This window comes from Prionailurus viverrinus, chromosome X (genome assembly GCF_022837055.1).
Source record: "Prionailurus viverrinus isolate Anna chromosome X, UM_Priviv_1.0, whole genome shotgun sequence".
In the NCBI taxonomy this organism is placed as follows: domain Eukaryota; kingdom Metazoa; phylum Chordata; class Mammalia; order Carnivora; family Felidae; genus Prionailurus; species Prionailurus viverrinus.
Genome location: NC_062579.1, coordinates 47,613,070 through 47,631,330, shown reverse-complemented (window position 1 = coordinate 47,631,330; position 18,261 = coordinate 47,613,070). Strand labels below are relative to the sequence as shown.

General features: G+C 41.5%; 1 protein-coding gene across 3 annotated transcripts in view; it reads right to left on the bottom strand.

The window, feature by feature from the left end:
- Positions 1-18,261, bottom strand: part of MSN (moesin) — a 65,886-nt gene that overhangs the window by 12,717 nt on the left and 34,908 nt on the right. For 2 of the 3 annotated variants that reach the window (XM_047844375.1, XM_047844374.1), the window contains 3 exons: positions 11,410-11,493; positions 2,843-2,938; positions 1,191-1,465 (listed from right to left, as the gene is read on the bottom strand). In XM_047844375.1, coding sequence (XP_047700331.1) covers positions 1,191-1,465; positions 2,843-2,938; positions 11,410-11,493 — 455 coding nt within the window. Of the gene's footprint in view, positions 1-1,190; positions 1,466-2,842; positions 2,939-11,409; positions 11,494-12,286; positions 12,365-18,261 lie in introns of all 3 variants that reach the window. The other variant, XM_047844376.1, reaches the window with a different exon arrangement.

Here is an 18,261-nt window from a genome sequence, read left to right as displayed (position 1 = left end):
CTCTCCTAGATCCTTGTAGGACCAATAGTTTGTGTTCATGAGAAAATTGCTCAGGGATGAGATCACAGCCCGTGTGATCAGAGAACTGAGCCCAAATAGCTTTGGAAGAAACTAACAGGCTCAACCTCCCAGATGTACTACATCATAAACAAGACTTGTATTAACTTTTTTATGTTTATTTATTTGAGAGAGAGAGAGAGAGAGGCAGAGAGAGAGGGAGACACACAGAATCAGAAGCAGGCTCCAGGTTCTGAGCTGTCAGCACAGAGCCTGATGCAACAACAAACCAACAAACTGCAAGATCATAACCTGAGCTGAAGTCAGATGCTTAAACCGACTGAGCCACCCCGGTCCCCCAAGACTTGTTTTAAATATGCCATCTCAGACATCAAAGCAGTGATCAGGTAGAGTTTCAGGGAACAACCACTATCCCTAACACTTTCAGGTAAGTTGTGCACATGCCACAGCTCCAATGGGACTGAGGATCCCAGAATCAAGAACTTTCCCTTCTATCCGAAAGCTTATGAAAATGGCCATTGGATGCAGTAGGGAAAAAAACAGGGTTAAAAATTCAAAAGACTAGGGCTCCAGGTCTGATTCTGTTTCAGATGAGCTGTGAGAGATCTGGCAATTCATAGTGAGTGTCCCTGCTCTATTTCCTTAGCCAGGAAATAAGTATAATGCCTGCCTTATTCATTTTATGTGTTGTCGCGATGCTAAAACAAAAATAATGAATGTTTGAGAGCATTCAGCTTTGACGTTTATAAAAGCAGAAATCTCTATACACTGGCTGTCAATATTAAAAGACTGTTGGAACTCCCCCACATCCTGGCTTGGGTATTTCTCTCTCTCCTCTGTGAACCTCTGATACAAGAGGTCTAAATCAGTGAAAAGGATTGAGAAAATGGAACCAGGATAGGATATGTCAAGCCGTCTCTGGTAATCCATACAAGCACCTGTTTCCAGAGTAAAGAAGTTCTGTAACCAGGCAGAGAGGGAAAAAAAACTTTTTATTTTGAGAGTCAGAGAGACAATAGGGTATGGCGCCATATGCAAATATGTCTCTCTGAGCAGCATAAGATGGTCCTCAGACAGACCCTAGTGGAAAGGAACAGATCTGGCAGTCCCTGTGTAATAGAGATTGGTCAGCCATGGACTGCAGCCCCCTCCCGCCAAAGGCACCACCTTACCTCTGTGGCAGCAACTTGTCCCCAGCCAAGTAGCCAGACTTGTGGACTTCCTTATTGAAGTCACCATATTTAGACTGGACAGCATAGGAGGCCAGCAGCACAGCAGTCTCAGGTGGGCAGTAAATATCATCATTGAGAATGCCCTCCTTCACTTGCAGGAAGAACAGGCGCTGGGTGATGTCCTGGATCAATTCCTCAGATACATCCTCAGGGTAGAACTTAGCTCGGAACTTGAAGAGTAGAGGGCTTTCCTTCCGCACATCCTGGGCAGTCACCTGGGAATAAGAGGTTATGGGCTCTCAAAAAAATATTTTGGCTGTAGGATGGGGAGAAACACTGAAAGGTCATCAATTTGGGTAATCCCAAAGAGCCAGGGGACAATTGTTTTGGTAATTCAGAAAGGAGACACATTGCTTTCACTTGGGGACCCAATCCCATGTCCGTAATTGCTTCCCTGCAGAGATTCCTTCCTGAAATGACCTAAGACCCACTAATGATCATAAGCCTTTAAGATCCCACCATCTGACAATATATCCAACTGCCCCCAAATTTTGAGGTTAGGCTTAAGAAAGCTCCTCTTTTAAGTCTCCCACAACACTGTAAGTTAACAAAGTAAAAACCAGTATGTATCATTGAGCCCTGGGAATTGGCTAGGGAAGATAACAAACTAGAATGCTTTTTAAAACCTGAAGTTGGCTCTTGAGAGCTCCACATTTGCCCAGAAAATGTCTCCACTCCTCTGGAAAAGAAGACTTTGCCAGCAGAGGGTGGGGCACCTATCCCCTAGACACAATCAGAAACACAAGCCACAGGACATTGGAAATCCCCAAGGACAAAGTTGGGAAGTTTGAGGATACTGAGATGGAGGACTACCATGTTCCTGCAGAGATACTGCATGGAGGTGATGAGCTTGAATGGACATCTACTCAAATCATCTCATTTGGAGTTCGACTGAGATAGAAAATGAAGAAAGAATGGGTTAAATAGATGATGGGTATTATGGAGGGTACTTGTTATGAGCACCAGGTGTTGTATGTAAATAATGAATCACTAAATTCTTCACCTGAAAATAATATTACACTGTATGTTAACTAGCTGCAATTTATGAACTTGGAGGAAAAAATATGTGCTAATAAACTTATGTGTAGATGCCTATAGAGGGAAAATAGAAAATCAAGAAAGAGGGAAGCATCTGTATGGAAGTTAGGTATGAGTTGACAGGTGGAGCAGGGACAAAATAAGATTAGGAGACCCTCAAGATTCTTTCCAATTCAAGAGTCAGTGATTCTCTTTTAAACAATCCTCCTAGAGCCCTTGAGTTTGGCAAGAAAAAATAGGATGCTAATCCCCTCTTGAAAAGGCATTAATGGCTGTGGTCTAAAACAAGTCAAAGTTTAAGACAGAGCTCCCAGGAAAAAAGAAAGGGTCTCTCCATCCTTGGACGTTGGCCATTCTCACTGTTAGAAGTCTAAGTGGAGACAGAGCAAGAGCTCTGCCTTGGCTGAGGTCCTCTGCCTTTATTCTAATCTAGTGGTCAATGGACCACCCAGTGAAAAACACAGCCCAGAATTTTCCAGCTAGCACATATTACCCCATGAATAAGATGTAATGGAGAAATGAATTCCAAACCCAACAATGGGGTAAACAGTTACCTTTTTATTGAGTTTCAGCCAAGTAGAGAAACTTTTAGTGTCCTGGTACTGCAGACCAAAGAACCAAACTTCCCTCAGGCCAATAGTTTTTACCACCTAGAAAAGAAAATAAAAAGCAACAACTGATTGAATACATACTTTGTGCCAGGGACAGAGGATACAAAAGTCCAACATGGTCCCTGAATTTATTTTTTTTCCAAGTTTTTATTTAAATTCAAGCTAGTTAACATACAGTGTAATATTGGTTTCAGGAGTAGAGTTTAGTGATTTATCACTTACACAGTAACACCCAGGGCTCATCACAAGTGCCTCCTAATGCCCATCACGCATTTAACCCATCCCCCCACCCACCTCCCCCCTAGAAACCCTCAGTTTGTTCTCTATAGTTAAGAGTCTCTTATGGTTTGCCTCTCTCTCTGTTTTTCTCTTATTTTATTTTTCCTTCCTTTCCTGCATGTTCATCTGTTTGTTTCTTAAATTCCACATATGAGTGAAATCATATGGTATTTGTCTTTTTGTGACTGACTTATTTCGCTTAGCATAATACATTCTAGTTCCATCCACATCACTGCAAATGGCAAGATTTCATTTTTCATGGCTGAGTAATATTCCACTATATATATAAATATATATATATTTTTATATATATTTTTATATATATTTATATATATATTTATGTTCCACTATATATATTTATATATATATATATTTATGTTCCACTATATATGATATATATATATATACACACACACACACACACACATATATATATATATATATATATATATATATATATATATCTTCTTTATCCATTCATCAGTTGATTGGTCCCTGACTTTATTTTTTTAATTTAAAAAAAATGTTTATTTGAGAGAGACAGTACAAGTGGGGGAGGGGCAGAAAGAGAGCAAGACAGAGAATCACAAGCAGGCTCTGCACTGTCAACACAGAGCCCGACATGGGGCTCGAACTCATGAATCCGTGAGATCATGTCCTGAGCAGAAACAAAGTGTCAGACACTTAACCAACTGAGCCACCCAGGCGCCCCTGGTCCCTGATTTTAAAGTACATAAGGTGTCCAGGGTCTGGCAAGGAAATACACTTGGGCAGCAGTCAAGAAATGATGTCAGCATCTCTTTTGCACAAGATACTTCCGCTGAGGTAGGGAACAGGTTTATTACTTATAACCACTACCACACATCAAAAACGTTATATCCATTATCTTCTTTGATTTTCACAAGCCCTGTGATATATTTATAATTAGCCCAATTTTATAGTGAAAATAAGGTTGCAAGAAGTGAAAGTTCAGTTAGTGAGTAGCAGAATCAGGTCTGTTTGACTCCAAACACATTCAAATCCAGTGCTTTCTGCCACTTCTTCCCTCTATGATGTCATGTGCCTTTCCACTCCCAGAATGAATTAAAGGCTGGAAGTAGAAATTGTTGGTTTAACTCCTATATCTTGTTCTTCTGGATTGTTCCTTTATCTTTAGCAAGTAGGAATATTCCCACACTCTTTTAACTGAGTCCCATTTACAGTGCCCAAGAAATAATGTTTGGGGAGACATAACAGGCATTGTGGTATCTATATATTCCAAAGATGTGCTGTGTCTGGGTGCTGAGATGCTTCTTTCCAGCCCTGATTTGAGGCTATTCATGATTCCCCTTACCACTCACACAGGTTGAGAGTGGGAAAGAGGGTAGAAACATGGTGAGTACCTCAGTATGTGTAGTGGCTAAGGGGCCCCTTGTGTCGTGGGCCTTGTGGCTGAGAAATGGGTAGGAAAGGGAGAGCAGCCAGGAGATGGGGTTTGTTTTCCAGTCCCTGACATTAGCATATTAATGGTTCTAGCTGGCAGCTGAACCCAGAATGCCCATCACTGGAGATGGAGGCAATAAAGTTGAGCCACACCCTAATTGGTTATGCTGACTACCTTGAGGCATGGGCAGGGGAGATAGGAGAGTGAGGTGAAGAAATGTACCTGGAGATAGAAACAGGGAAGAAAAAACCAATATTTCTAATATCCTTCCTTGTGAACAAATCATATATTCCCTCAAAACACACACACACACACACACACACACACACGTACACACCTCCACTATATCCACAAAGTTTCTACTAGGCACCCAAAGCCAGGCCCCATAGTCACTCCCAAAGCTTATAATCTAGAACTTCAGAGGCCCCAAGGAAAAAGGATCTCATATCTATTAAGTAACTATTATGTACCAGGTACTGAACACTGAAAAACCCTGAGATAGCTATTATCTCCATTTTATAAATGAAGAAACAAAAGCTTACGGGGCAACCTGCCTACAACCATAAAGCCTAGACTAGAATCCTGATGTGCATGACTCTAAAACCCTTTCTTTTCTAGCATGCTCTCTTTTAATTACAAGAAATAATAGGGGCTTAGGAGCCCTGGGGTTCCCAAACGACTAACTGCCTTGTCTCTCTTTTGCTCACATATCCAAGCAAGGTAATGAGCTTGACCATCTCTGCAGCTAGATATGGTTCCTGGCTTTCCCACTAGGTTCAGTCAGCAACCACTTTGGAGAGAAGCCATATATATCCCCCCAGTCATCAAACTTCATTGCTCACTGAGGCATGCATGGTGATCAACCTTCCCTTTCACAGCTTGAATAAGGCATGAATAAACCTGAGTGAAAGTCTCACCTGTCTCTGATTTGGTGTGTGATCTTTATGCAGCACATTTTCCTCTCTGGGACTTAGCTTCTTCATCTATCAAGCTTTTCCATCTACTACAACTCATATGGCTTGACTAGTCTCTTTCTTACCTCAATTTCAGTCTACTAATTAGGTTTATTTTTAAATGACTAAGAAATACTGTCCCATTTCCCACCTACCTCTTGCTGACTTGGGTAACTAGGAACATGTTTAGAAAAGATAAATTGTGGGGGGCATGGGATGAGAAAAGATCAAAAGACTTCCAGGATTCAAAGGCAAGGTGAGTCCCTGAGTCTAAGTTAACAATCAAAAGGAATTGCCTATAGGTTTTAGATGTAGAATATAAAATGCTCATGTTGAAATGTGATATTGGCATCTTTTGTGGAGGATAGAGGCAGGGCATGGACAGAAAAGATTATTTAAAGCACTATTATCTAATCCTAGTTCTAAGATAGAGCCCAATTAACAGTTCTGATGATTTTCACGGGGTTGCAGAATGATAGTGGGTCCAGATGCAATTGGTGGGAAGAAGTAGGTCAGCCCCAGGAGAGAGAGAGACACACTGAAGATGCAGAAGATTAGGGCCAGGATGCTAGGTCATGGAGTGGCAGACTGGGACAGAACTGGTAGGGCAGCAAGTTGCATCTACCAACTGTAGAGGTTCAGAGACACCAGAATTAAAAGGGAGTAAGGCAGGTACAGAAAACATAGCCAGTTGTAGAGGTCCCAGAAGTGAACTCCCTAGCCTTGTTTTGTACCACATTGTTCGTTTTACTAGAAGGATGGGTAGGAGTGTAATAAGAGGAAGACCACAGGACTCAAAATAGTTCTAGGATCTGGGATATCTCTGAGGAGAAGTTGGACAAATAACAGCTAAGGTGATGTCAAAAAACAAACAAAAACAAAAAATATTTCAGGATCAGTAAGGAATTTTAATCTCTCTGAGCTCTGCTTTTTCCTTTTCAAACACAGAGAAATCAGATGCATATAAATTTTCCATTTCCTTAGGCTCCAAGGCTTTGGAGAAATAAGCAATATCTCTCGGCTTCCAATGAAGTCCCAAAGTGAGGAAATGAGGGTGTGGAGGGAAGGAAATGTGATCTAAGGTCAGAATTGAGACTGAAAAAGAACAAAGGATAAAACAGATGACCCCTAGACTACAGGCTATAAGGAAGTCTCCAATTAAGGTCCACAGGGTACTGGGAATCATTTGTTCAGGCAACTCTTGTCTCCAAATGAGGCCAAGCTTCCCTTGCTTCCAGCTTTGCTTCCAGCTGAGACTTCCACTCCAGACAAAATGGAAACCCCATCTTCTAGTGGGAAAGAGTATCTAGGTTATGGTTCCAGGAACAACATCTGCTGCTGCAGTGACTAGGGTTCTTACCATTCCATTCTGAGAAATGGTTCCATTTCTGATAAAAAGATTCTTTCTTGGTTCCCTTTGACCCCAGACTGCCAACTTACCTGGCCTGAGCTAACATTTCTCAAATCTGCCATGTAATAAATCCATAAACAGCAGAAAATAATAAATACATATACTCAGAGGACACAAAAGGGTAGTATATCCCAGGGGATGTAAGTAGATGGCTTCAAGCCAGAATTTCTTTGTAGCCTCAGGTTTAATCTTAATCACATGTGCACATTTTACATCTACTCCTTAAATGTTTTAATAATGATATAGATAACATCTACAAGTAAAATTGATGCTCCAAGATACTAAATCAAATTCATCCCACAGCTCTGTGTACCTCCTAAGACCAGTTATATACACTTATATATACACTGACTGTGAATTCTATTGAGCCACACAACACAAACTCCCACAACAGACTGTGCAGCATTATAGAGTCCAAGCATCATAAACTAGAAAACTGAGGTCCAGTGAGGAGAAGAGATTTGCCTCTGAGAAAATCCTCACTAATTTCTAGGAGCATCTGAATGTAAGAAAGAACCTTCTTTTGTCACTCCTCTGCGTGTGAATGCTGCTTACATCTGAGATCTATGGATGGAAGGGGAGATCAGGTAAATTCTGGAGCCCAGAACCCTCTTTTCCATAACCCCCATGCATCTATCTGAGAAAACCAACAAGTGATGTAATCAGCCACTTCAGAATCCCAGATCAGGATTGGGAAGCAAGACTGGAGCTTCAAAAGGAAAACTGCATGAAAAATGATGTGCGAAATTCTGTCAATGCCCAAACACCTGAGGCCCACTGAGATCCCATTATAGGCTTGGCAGAAGCTCTATCAACCACCCATCTGAAAGCAAATCAACACACAAACTGAAAAGTTCTAGTAGGGGTTGCTACCAATGCTGTTTCTGCTGCCCTACACTGCCTGTGTTCAAGAGGTAGTTCAAGTAGATAGACCACACTCAGCTAGGATTCTAAGTTTAGGGACAAATTTCCTCCACTTAGAATAGGAACAGGTAAAGAAAGGGGAGGTCTCAGAGGATATAGCTGACAAAAGGCACTGGGAAAACTGGAAAAGATATATGCCTTGATTCAAGCCACTATATCACTTCCTAGCTATCTGACCTTAAATAGGTCTTCCCCCCTGCTCTAAGCCTCTGCCCCTCATCTATAAGTTGGAGATATTAGTATTATAATAATAAATGTTAGTTATTTTATAAAATAAAAATGGAAGGAAGAGAAGAAAATGTTGTTGCCTTCAATGCAGAGTCCACAAACCCTAAGGAATTTACTGAGCCAGAAAATCTTCCTGATTTAATGGCTCTTTATCTGAACTCCCAGGGCAATTTCTACTACTTATTTAGCCTTTAATAAGAACAACCAACACTCAAATGTCTGCTGTATGCCAGACACTTTACTTATTTGAGGATTAAATCAGACCACAAAATTTGTGAAATTAGTTTGATTACAACTTTACTGAAAAGAGTAAAGTCCTAAGAGGCTAAATGAGCCATTCAAGCAGGACAGAATTTGAACCCAAGGCTGACACCAAATCCCATGCTTTATACACTGTGCACCACCTCTATACACAACCTTAACCTCAAGGGTGTTTTGTTCTATCTGGGAAGAAAGTTGCATTTACTTTTCTCTGTTTCTATAAGCAAAGAACTCCAAGTTCCTTAAAGACAGAGATGGTGTTTGATAGGTTTAGAGATTTTTCTTGAGACACAGTAGACTTTCAGTCAATAGTAAATCAGTCAATTAAAAATTAATGCTCTGAGATTTCACCTTTATTGTAGAGGTCAAAATCTTAAAGAGAAGGGGCTGGTTAAGCTAGAGGCCCTGGCTGGGGTGGAGCCGGCAAAGGGTTCTCAAAGTGGAACTCATGGTCGCAACACTGCCCCTTAGTGGCACCTACATAATCAAGAGCCTTTTTGGATGTGCACCAGGATGGATCAGTCAGTTGAGCATCCATCTCTTGATCTTGGCTCAGGTCATGATCTCATAGTTCATGGTTTTGAGCCCCACATCTGTGCTGACAGTGCGAAGCCTGCTTGAGATTCTCTCTCCCTCTCTCTCTGCCTCTCCCCTGCTCATGCTCCCTCTCTCTGCCTTTCTCTGTCTCTCTAAACAAACAAACAAACAAACAAACAAACAAACAAACTTTAAAAAAGAGCCCTTGGAAGAATCTCAGGCTTTAGAAGTGGTGGTAGGTGACAGAATTGCTCACACTCTTGTGCACACTCACAAGAAGAAACAAAAGTAAACGGAGGAACTAGGGGCTACACTTCCCTTTCCAATCAGGTCTTCTGTCTCCTCAAGCTATGACTTCCCATTGTTGCATGTTATGTATTACTGGTGCCAAAGAGGGTGCTTCCTCTCTAATTAGCTTCCTCTCTAGTCACTGGCCAGACAACTTCTGGGTTCCAAGATGGCCCCAGAGCTTTGGTAAATTCCTCCCAAGAAATTCCTCCCAGCTCCTTCCTCTTAGGCCCCAATTCCACCAGGAGGGCCTCCTTGCATAATGGGTCTCAAAGCCCAGATGGAATGGACTCCTTCCCTTATGACTCATCAAGTTAGAAGGAAAAGATCATATCTCCCAATAGCCTGTGGAAACATACCTCTGTGGATCCCCATCCAGACCTGCACTAACCCCAAGAGTTCCAGATGTTCAACTTCTTGTCTGAGTTCAAATATTTTTCCCCTTTTCACCCATGGGGCCCCAGCTCTTCCCCATCTGACCTCACAGAACATTACTGTTTCCTCCTTCCTATGACAGTCCTTCAGAGATCTCAAAGCAGAAAACACATCTTCTCTTGAGTCTTCTCAACCCAAACAGCCTCACTCACCCTGCAGAATATTGCAGTGGGAAAACTATAGTTTTTTAGTCAGATTTGTATTTGAAACTCCATGTTATAACTTACTAAACTGCATAATCTAGAGTATGTTATATCTCTCATAGGCAGGATCATTGTAAGGATTAAAGCACCTAGCCAAGGCTAGCCCATAGTAAGTGCTCAATAAATGATATTTCTCAAAACAACACTGATTTTCCCAATGAGAAGTCATGAACTTCCTGGTTTTCTCCCTTTCCTCTCCCCAGCCAGTATGAAAGATTAAAGTCTGTCAAAGGTTTTGTTTGGGAAGTAGTAGCTTTCACAACTATCATACCATCTGGCTAGGGTTCCCCACCATCTGGGCTTCCTACAGAACAACACCCACAGTACACAAATCAAACCAACACTAACAAAGAATTACCATGCCTTTTGGCTTTCTGAAGTTAATAAGTTAATAAGTTAATTCTTTGTTCAAGAATTTTTTCTGCCTTAGGGTCTAAATTATGCCTTCTTCACCCTCCCTCTACAGTTATACCCCTCCAAAGCAAATGAACAAAGCCCCCAATGTTGACATCAGGAGATGGCATCATTTGGCTTGAAAAGGGTGATGTGTAGATCCAGGGATCTGGGAAGAAGTCTGAGAAAAGGCCAAAGGAGACTTTCTTCCTTTCCCTCCCCAGCTCTGGGGAAGTTCTTAGACAATAGAGGAACTCAGAGGGAAAAAGAGAAAGGGAAGCAAGAGGGCCTAGAAAATCCATCAAGGATGTGGTGCCAACATCCTGGACAATATCAGACCCCACCTCACCAGAAAGTGGAGGAGAAATGGGGTAATGGCCCATCTAAAGGGATCTCAGCCTCTGGAAATGGGAATACAATTTCACTCCTGGAAGTCTGGTCACAGATGGCACATTCCTTGGCCCTTGGAGAGTCTTTGAATGCTGAAAGATTCTATGGTCCCCACCTGGCTTTTACATTATATAGCACATCCCTTATGATAATAGTGAATGGACACCCCTTGAGTTAGAGATGGGAATGAGACTTCAACATTAACTCCAAGGCATGACTGCAGGTTATGAAGTACCCTCATAATGTATTCATCACTCCCAGTGGTATCCTAAGTTCAAATATTCTTTTGAGGGCATACTACCTCAGGGAGAATAACTTGGTTTCCTTCTACTAGGAAGCAAAACAAAAACAAAAACATGTGACAGGGGCCATGGGGTGCAGTGACTAGAATGTAGCATTCAAATCCCAGCCAAATACCAGCTAGATACAAAAAGCTACTTAATTTCTGAGTCTTGTCATTAAAATGGGGGAAGAGATCACTTATATCTTTCCAACTTGAGAGGAAGGCTCCATGTGTTAACATTTTTAGAGCATCTAGCAGAGTCAGACCCTGCTTGCTTCTCTTTTCTTCCATGTTCAGGACCAAGGATAGGATTAATCGTGGACATCCAAGGAGCAGGCTGCTGAAGTTAAACTTTGCCTTTATTATTAAGTCATGGGTCAGCCTTTCTTTTGACCTAGCTTGGAGGAGCATGTAGGAGAAGAGATTCCCAAGAAGTGGGCATTGTGGTGGGAATTATTAGGAGAAGTGGAAAAGGGTAAGAAACAAATAGCCCCTTTCTTACTTGATCAAACAGCTGTTTCCCAGTGGTGTTGGGCTGGATAGCAAACTCCAGCTCTGCATCCATGGTGGTCACACGCACATTGATCTAGAATGAGATCAAAGGAGGCAAGTTAGTTGTCTGGGTCTGTGCTTAGCAGAGCCTGGGACAAGTGTATCTGTTCAACAAGAGAAGAGGGAACTAGTAGTATGCTAAGAATCTGAGCAACTTAGATATTGGTGGGAAGGAAAGGAGAATATTTAGACAAACAAACAATAACTCAGCCTTGGCTCCCAACCAGCTTACTGAAGACAAAAAAACATAGCCACAGAGCAATGCTTACCAAGGGGCAAACAGATAAATGCAAATCAGCCTACTATCAAGAGGAAGCAACTGTTGATTGTACTTCTTCCAGGAAGCCTTCCCCACCTATATCAGCCAGCTGTAAACCCACACCATTCTCCTCCCACCTCTGATCCACAGCCTGAATTATCTATAGCACTGGTCTTTGCAGACGCAAGTTAAGGGCAAGATAAAGAACACTGGGTTCCAAGCCTAGCACTGTACCTGGCTCAATATACTGGCTTATTTCCTTCCTGGGCCTTAGTTCACCTCATCTGTACAACAGTAGTAATGCAAGGAAAGAAGTCAATTACACTAGGTGATGACCATTTCAGTTCTACTGTCTATGGTTCTATATACTGACTTGCATTGTTAGTACCTCCTGAATTATTGGTCTCCCTAAGAACAAAAGTGGAAAGGGGCCTCAGCAAAGGTAGTTGTTCATTGCACAGAAGTGTTACCAAAGCCAAGTCAGCAGAGGGATAAGGGACAGGAACAGGCACTGATGAAAACAACAGGTAGTTACATACATGATTTTATAGGCACTGGAATAAAGTACCTTCCACTTTTATGAGTAGATCCCCCATCTCAGGTCAATGATAGCTGAAGTTTCATCAGTAGAGATTTTTTACTTTGGCTGAAAATTTGGTAGTAATGGTAATATTAGTAGCAATATGCAATAGTTTTCATGTATGGAAACTTGGTACTCACAAGGCGATTCGTGGCACTAGCCCATTTAATATAAACAATGACTTTGTGAAGTAGATAATGTTATCTCCATATTGAATAAATAATGAAGATAAAGAAATAAATGTTATCTAAAGTCATATCACTAGGATGTAGGGAAGACAGGGTTTGAATTCTGATCTAAATCCAAACCTCATAATTTAAACTGATACACTAAGCCCTTCATACATCAAAGTACAAAATATCTCCCATGAAAATAAATGATGGATTCTTTAAATTATAGGACATTTTGCTTAAGTAATCTATATGGTACAGCCACAAGATGGTTTGTTATAAGGTCATATAAAATATTCTGAAAACTATTTCATTCCCAAGTAAAATAGTTCAGTAATATTAAGTAAGGAAGGGAAAGCAACAAGAGTGCATGAGCTCAATGCCATAAAAAGTATGCACAGAGAGATAATAATTGGAATCATGCCTAAGTGTTAGTCAGGCTTGGTTTTAGGGTGGTGATGAGTGTGTTCCCTCTTCTTTAAATTAAAAATAAAAAGACCCACTAATCCACATTTTCTAAGATGCTTACATACTACTTGTACTATTGGGTGGGAGACTAAAAATAGAATTATCAAAAATGCAAATCCCCATGGAGTGGGTAAGACATTAAGTCTTATCAGTCTTTGACACCTCTGGGTCTTTCCTGACCATAGGGGTCAGTTAGCGGGGAAGAGGGGGTCAAACAGCCATTTTGCCAGCTAAACAATTCTGATGAGGACCAGGCCTGGGGAAGTCAGGGAGTCAGGGAGGAAATCTATTTCAAGATTGACAATGGGACAGGAAAGGCCCTGAAGGCAGGAACAAGTAAGGCAAGTTACCCCAGTAGAAGACAACAGGCAAGATTAGCCACCTTGACTTGGTGTTATCCTAGGCTTCCTGCCAATCCAGTGACCTCTGTAGAATGGGCCCTCATAAGATAGGGATAATGAAGCCCAATGGGCTAGAATATGGCTTCAACATCTAGCCTCAAATCACCCTTGAAGTGGGTCAAGGGAGACTTCAAGTCACCAATGACTTGAGGAGATAGGACAGGATGAAAAAGAGACAGTGGGCCTTTTAGTAAACTGGACTTCATTATCACCTCAAGGTTTCTGTCTTACTTAGATTTACTTCCCAATACCAAAGACTCAGTAGGTACTCAAAGGATGTTGGTTAAATGAGCACTTCTAAGCACGGGGATATAAGGTCACCTTTTTACTGTGCCATGGACCCTTCTGGAAGTCTGGTAAAGTCTATGGACCCCTTTTTGGAATTTTTATAAATACGTGAAATAAAGTGATATAAGTAAACCAATTATATTGAAATAGTTATAAAAATATGTGATTTTTATGATATTAAGTAAATGTCTAGCACTGTATCTTATTAGTTATTTCTACTGTAATTTCAACATTGTGTTGAGCATAGTGATACTTTGAGAAATCTACAATAACTAGAGAATTGAGTAATGTATAGAGCTGTCAATTTTCAGTACACCTGAAACTAACATAACATTGTATATCAACTATACTTCAATAATAAATTTTTAAATAAATAAAATAAAAAGTAAACATCACCAAAAAATTGTGATATAAAACATTAGTAGATTTCTACTAGTGACAAAGTCACAGGTACTGCCATTATTACCACTTATTTTTTTTTTTTGGCCTATATTCATAATTGAAGGAGGAGCTAAATCTCAATGAGAGATCAGTAAAAACAAATATATAATTTTTCCCAATCCAAGTTCATGGATCGTTCTCACTTCAGATTATATCCATGGACCCTCATGGAAGCCTAAGGATTCCGGGTCAAAGAGCTTCCTATAATTTATTTCAATTCACCCAATATCAATGGAACACAATATTTAAGGAACTATAGTTAGAGTAGAGCTATCGGACCAGTCCCTGATCCCAAGGCACTTATTGAATAATAAGAAAACTATAATATACAAGGAATACAAAGAAGACCATGAGAAATGCCATAGCAGAACAAAAGAAGCCTTTTGTGGAAATAAGGAACCACAGTTCAAAGTTATATCTGCACTGGTCCCTGAGAATAATCTTCATTTTAAAAGAAGGGATACTGCAGGAGTTGGGGGTAAGAACACCCAAATGTCTCAGGTATAGAAATCAATATGTGCAATGGCCCAGAATGAGGCAGGGATGGAGATGGTTCATTAAGACCTCCAAACATGCAGGTCTACTCCAGTGTGAATGAGGCCTGCATAGTGAAAAACAGGCAGGGAGGCCTAAAAGGTAGGTGGAGGGCCTTGAAGGCTATGCTAGAAAGCTGGGCCTTATCCTGTTAGCAGTAGCCAGAGAGCCTTGAAATTCTGAGCAGAGTGGGGCAGAATCAGAATAGGGCTTTTTGGAAGAAAGTGTCCAGGGAGGAAACTGACAAAAGAGGTGGGACTCCAGGGAAACATTCCACAGCCTAAGATTTCCCTTTAATTTCCACTATTGGGAAGGACTTCAGAAGAAATAAGCCAGTGGCAATCACAGATCATGTCAATCACAGGCCATGTCAATGTAGTATCTTCAGGGCCTAGCTCATAGGCCCAAATATTTAAGTCAAATATTTGTTAAATAAATGTTTCTTGAATAAAATCAACTAGTAGATGGTAATGCAAGCTGGTGCAGCCACTCTGGAAAACAGTATGGAGGTTCGTCAAAAAAGTAAAAATAGAACTACCCTACGACCCAGCAATTGCACTACTAGGCATTTATCCATGGGATACAGGTGTGCTGTTTCAAAGGGACACATGCACTCCCATGTTTATAGCATCACTATCAACAATAGCCAAAGTATGGAAAGAGCCCAAATGTCCATCGATGGATGAATGGATAAAGAAGAAGTGGTATATATATATATATATATATATATATATATATATATATATATATGATGAAGTATTAGTCGGCAATCAAAAAGAATGAAATCTTGCCATTTGCAATTATGTGGATGGAACTGGAGGGTATTATGCTAAGTGAAATTAGTCAGTCAGAGAAAGACAAAAATCATATGACTTCACTCATATGAGGACTTTAAGAGACAAAACAGATGAACATAAGGGAAGGGAAACAAAAATAACATAAAAACAAGGAGGGGGACAAAACTTCTGTTTTGAGACTCATAAATATGGAGAACAAACTGATGGTTACTGGAAGGGTTGTGGAAGGGGGGCGGGGCTAAATGGGTAAGGGGCATTAAGGAATCTACCCCTGAAATCATTGTTGCACTATATGCTAACTAATTTGGATGTAAATTTAAAAAAAATTAAAATTAAAATTAAAAAAAAAAGAAGTAAGGCAAGCTAAAAAAAATCAACTAGTAGAAAAGGCTGGGTTAAGAATACGCATGTCACACAGGCTAGTGTTGTCCATGCTTCCTTCCTCCTAAATAGACCATCACCCCAGAACAAGGGCTCTCCTAAAATACAAAGATGTCCAGCTGAAACCAAACTGGAACCTACTTCTCCAGAAACCCTGCTCATAGTTTCTGCCATTTCCACAGTGGCTGTTTCTTCAGGGAATATAGCCTGATGTCTCTTGAACTTCACTGTGAAGACAAATACTCTTAGGTTTAAAATAATTAGAAAGGAAAGCAAACAAAAGGGAACTTCTATTCTTGCCACCACTTAACTCAGAAGAAAATGTGAGTCATGATGACAAGGGTCATAGGTCTGGTACTCTCCTATTTTCTGCATGTTGGAGTTAGGGGCAAATAAGGATAAAAATATAGCTGAGGCCTTAAGGTTATAGGTAGAGTAGGATTCTTGATCAAAGAAGATCCCTTGTTCTCTGGAACCCTAGGGTGTAAGATGAACTGCAGGATCAGACCCACTTCCACACAGTGGATGCTCACAGGGCCCACTGGATGCTCACCCTAGCTTCACTGAAGGCTCACCCACTGCCTTCCTTTTAGGCATGACATCTGCAATTTCAATGACAAGAGGGTGGTCTAGTTTTGGAGGCAAGAACCTGAAAATAAAACCTCCAAAGTCAGCAGAAATTTCCTAGGAAGCCCCTCAGCTTGGCAAGAGTGGAGGAACTGGCCTATGTAGGGTAGCATTTCATACTTAGAGAATTAAATCCCTTCCAAACCCTGTCCCTGCAGATCTAGGCACAGGCTGAGGTCAAAGATTGGGTCTCTAGAGACCACTAAGGCTTTAGGGAACAAAAAAAGTCTGAGTGTGGTAGGAATGGTATCACCCTCTCATATACACTAACCCTCCCACCTCTAGCCCAAGAACAATAAATACACTGTTATTTATTGAACAACAACTGAACACGGACACTTCCCACACCAATGCTCTTCATTGGACACTAACAAACTTATCTCAGTGGTCTGCCAACCAAAGTCCTCAACAAACTGGGATCTCCAGTTGGCTGGCCTAGAAAACAAAAATAACCAGGCCAGATGCTACCTTGGCTGTAGCAGCTGGGGTACTTTGGACTCTGGGACTGGTCAGCTTCAAAGAAGGGACTGGCCCTCTCTTTTCCTAGAGCTAAGAACATACAGGTGAGCAATAGCCAGACCACAGCAAGGAGATCAGGACAATGTTTCCCATCACTTGCCCCATATCACTGAGCTACAAGATGGCCCTTCCTGGAGAGAAGTTTGGAGGAGACAGGGGAGAAAGCAGAGAAAGAGTCATATAACAACAAATAATTTCCCTGAAGCATGGACATGTAAGCCAGAAAGAATTAAAATTACTGGTCCTACTTCATGGATGACGAAACTGAAGTACATAGAAGCACATGACAGACAGATGGAAATGAATGCTTACTGAATACCAAATATGTGCCAAGCCATTTCACCCATAGTCTCACTTAACATCACTGAAACCAAATTTAGTCAGCTCTAAGTGGGAGGAGACTGGTCTTCTAGACATTCCCGGAGCTCCTATCATGACTCCACCTACCTCTCTGGTCATGCTGATTTCACTGTTGCCTTCAGACACTGCCTTGACAACTATTTTGGCCAAGGCCCAAACACTCTGGCATTGAAAGCCTGAGCACATCTGGGAAACAGTCCTTGGGAAGGCCCCCTTGCAGGGGCAGAGCTTGCAAGTCAGCCCAGTTGGGTCTGAGCTCAATGACCTCACCCCCACCTGCCACCTCCCCATTCTCCTCAAAAGTCCACATGCTCCATCCTTCCAGTGGAACTGCTGGTATGAAGAAGACAAAGGCAAGTCAGGGAGGGGGACAAAGGCAGGACAAGCCTTACCAGGGCAACTCCAAAACTTTAGTCTCTCCCCTAGAAAAAGAACAGTCACCAGAGTGTTACTTAAACTACCTAATCTCCATTATTTAGGCTCCAGCACCCACCATTTCCTGCTGCCAGGACTGAGGCAAGGGCAGGGCAGGGCAGGGCAAAGCCTGGTCTGTCTTGCCTCTTGGGATGACAGCACTGCCTCAAGCAGCTGTTTTCCATAAGGGGAAAAACAAGGGTTGCTTTGAATCTCCAGCCTAGGAGGCATTCTCCATCTCCCCCTCCTCCTCCTCCACTGACTCACTCACTTCCCAGCAACTCAGCCATTTCCCTATTGACTTAGACATTGTACCTGGAACAGTTAGTTATCTGTTCTGACCTCTTCCTCCCCATCTCCATACCCTTAACACATCCAGAAAGACCTGCCTGGGGTTAACCCTTCCTATGCCTGTGTCTTTTTTTCCAGTAGTTTCTAGAAGGGAGAGCCACATCCAACCCCACGGACACCCATATCTTAATGGGTCAGCAGTAGTTCTTCAATAACTCCAATTGCTTCAAATGCCATGGGAGACAAGGCTCCCCTTTTACTTGCTTTGGCCC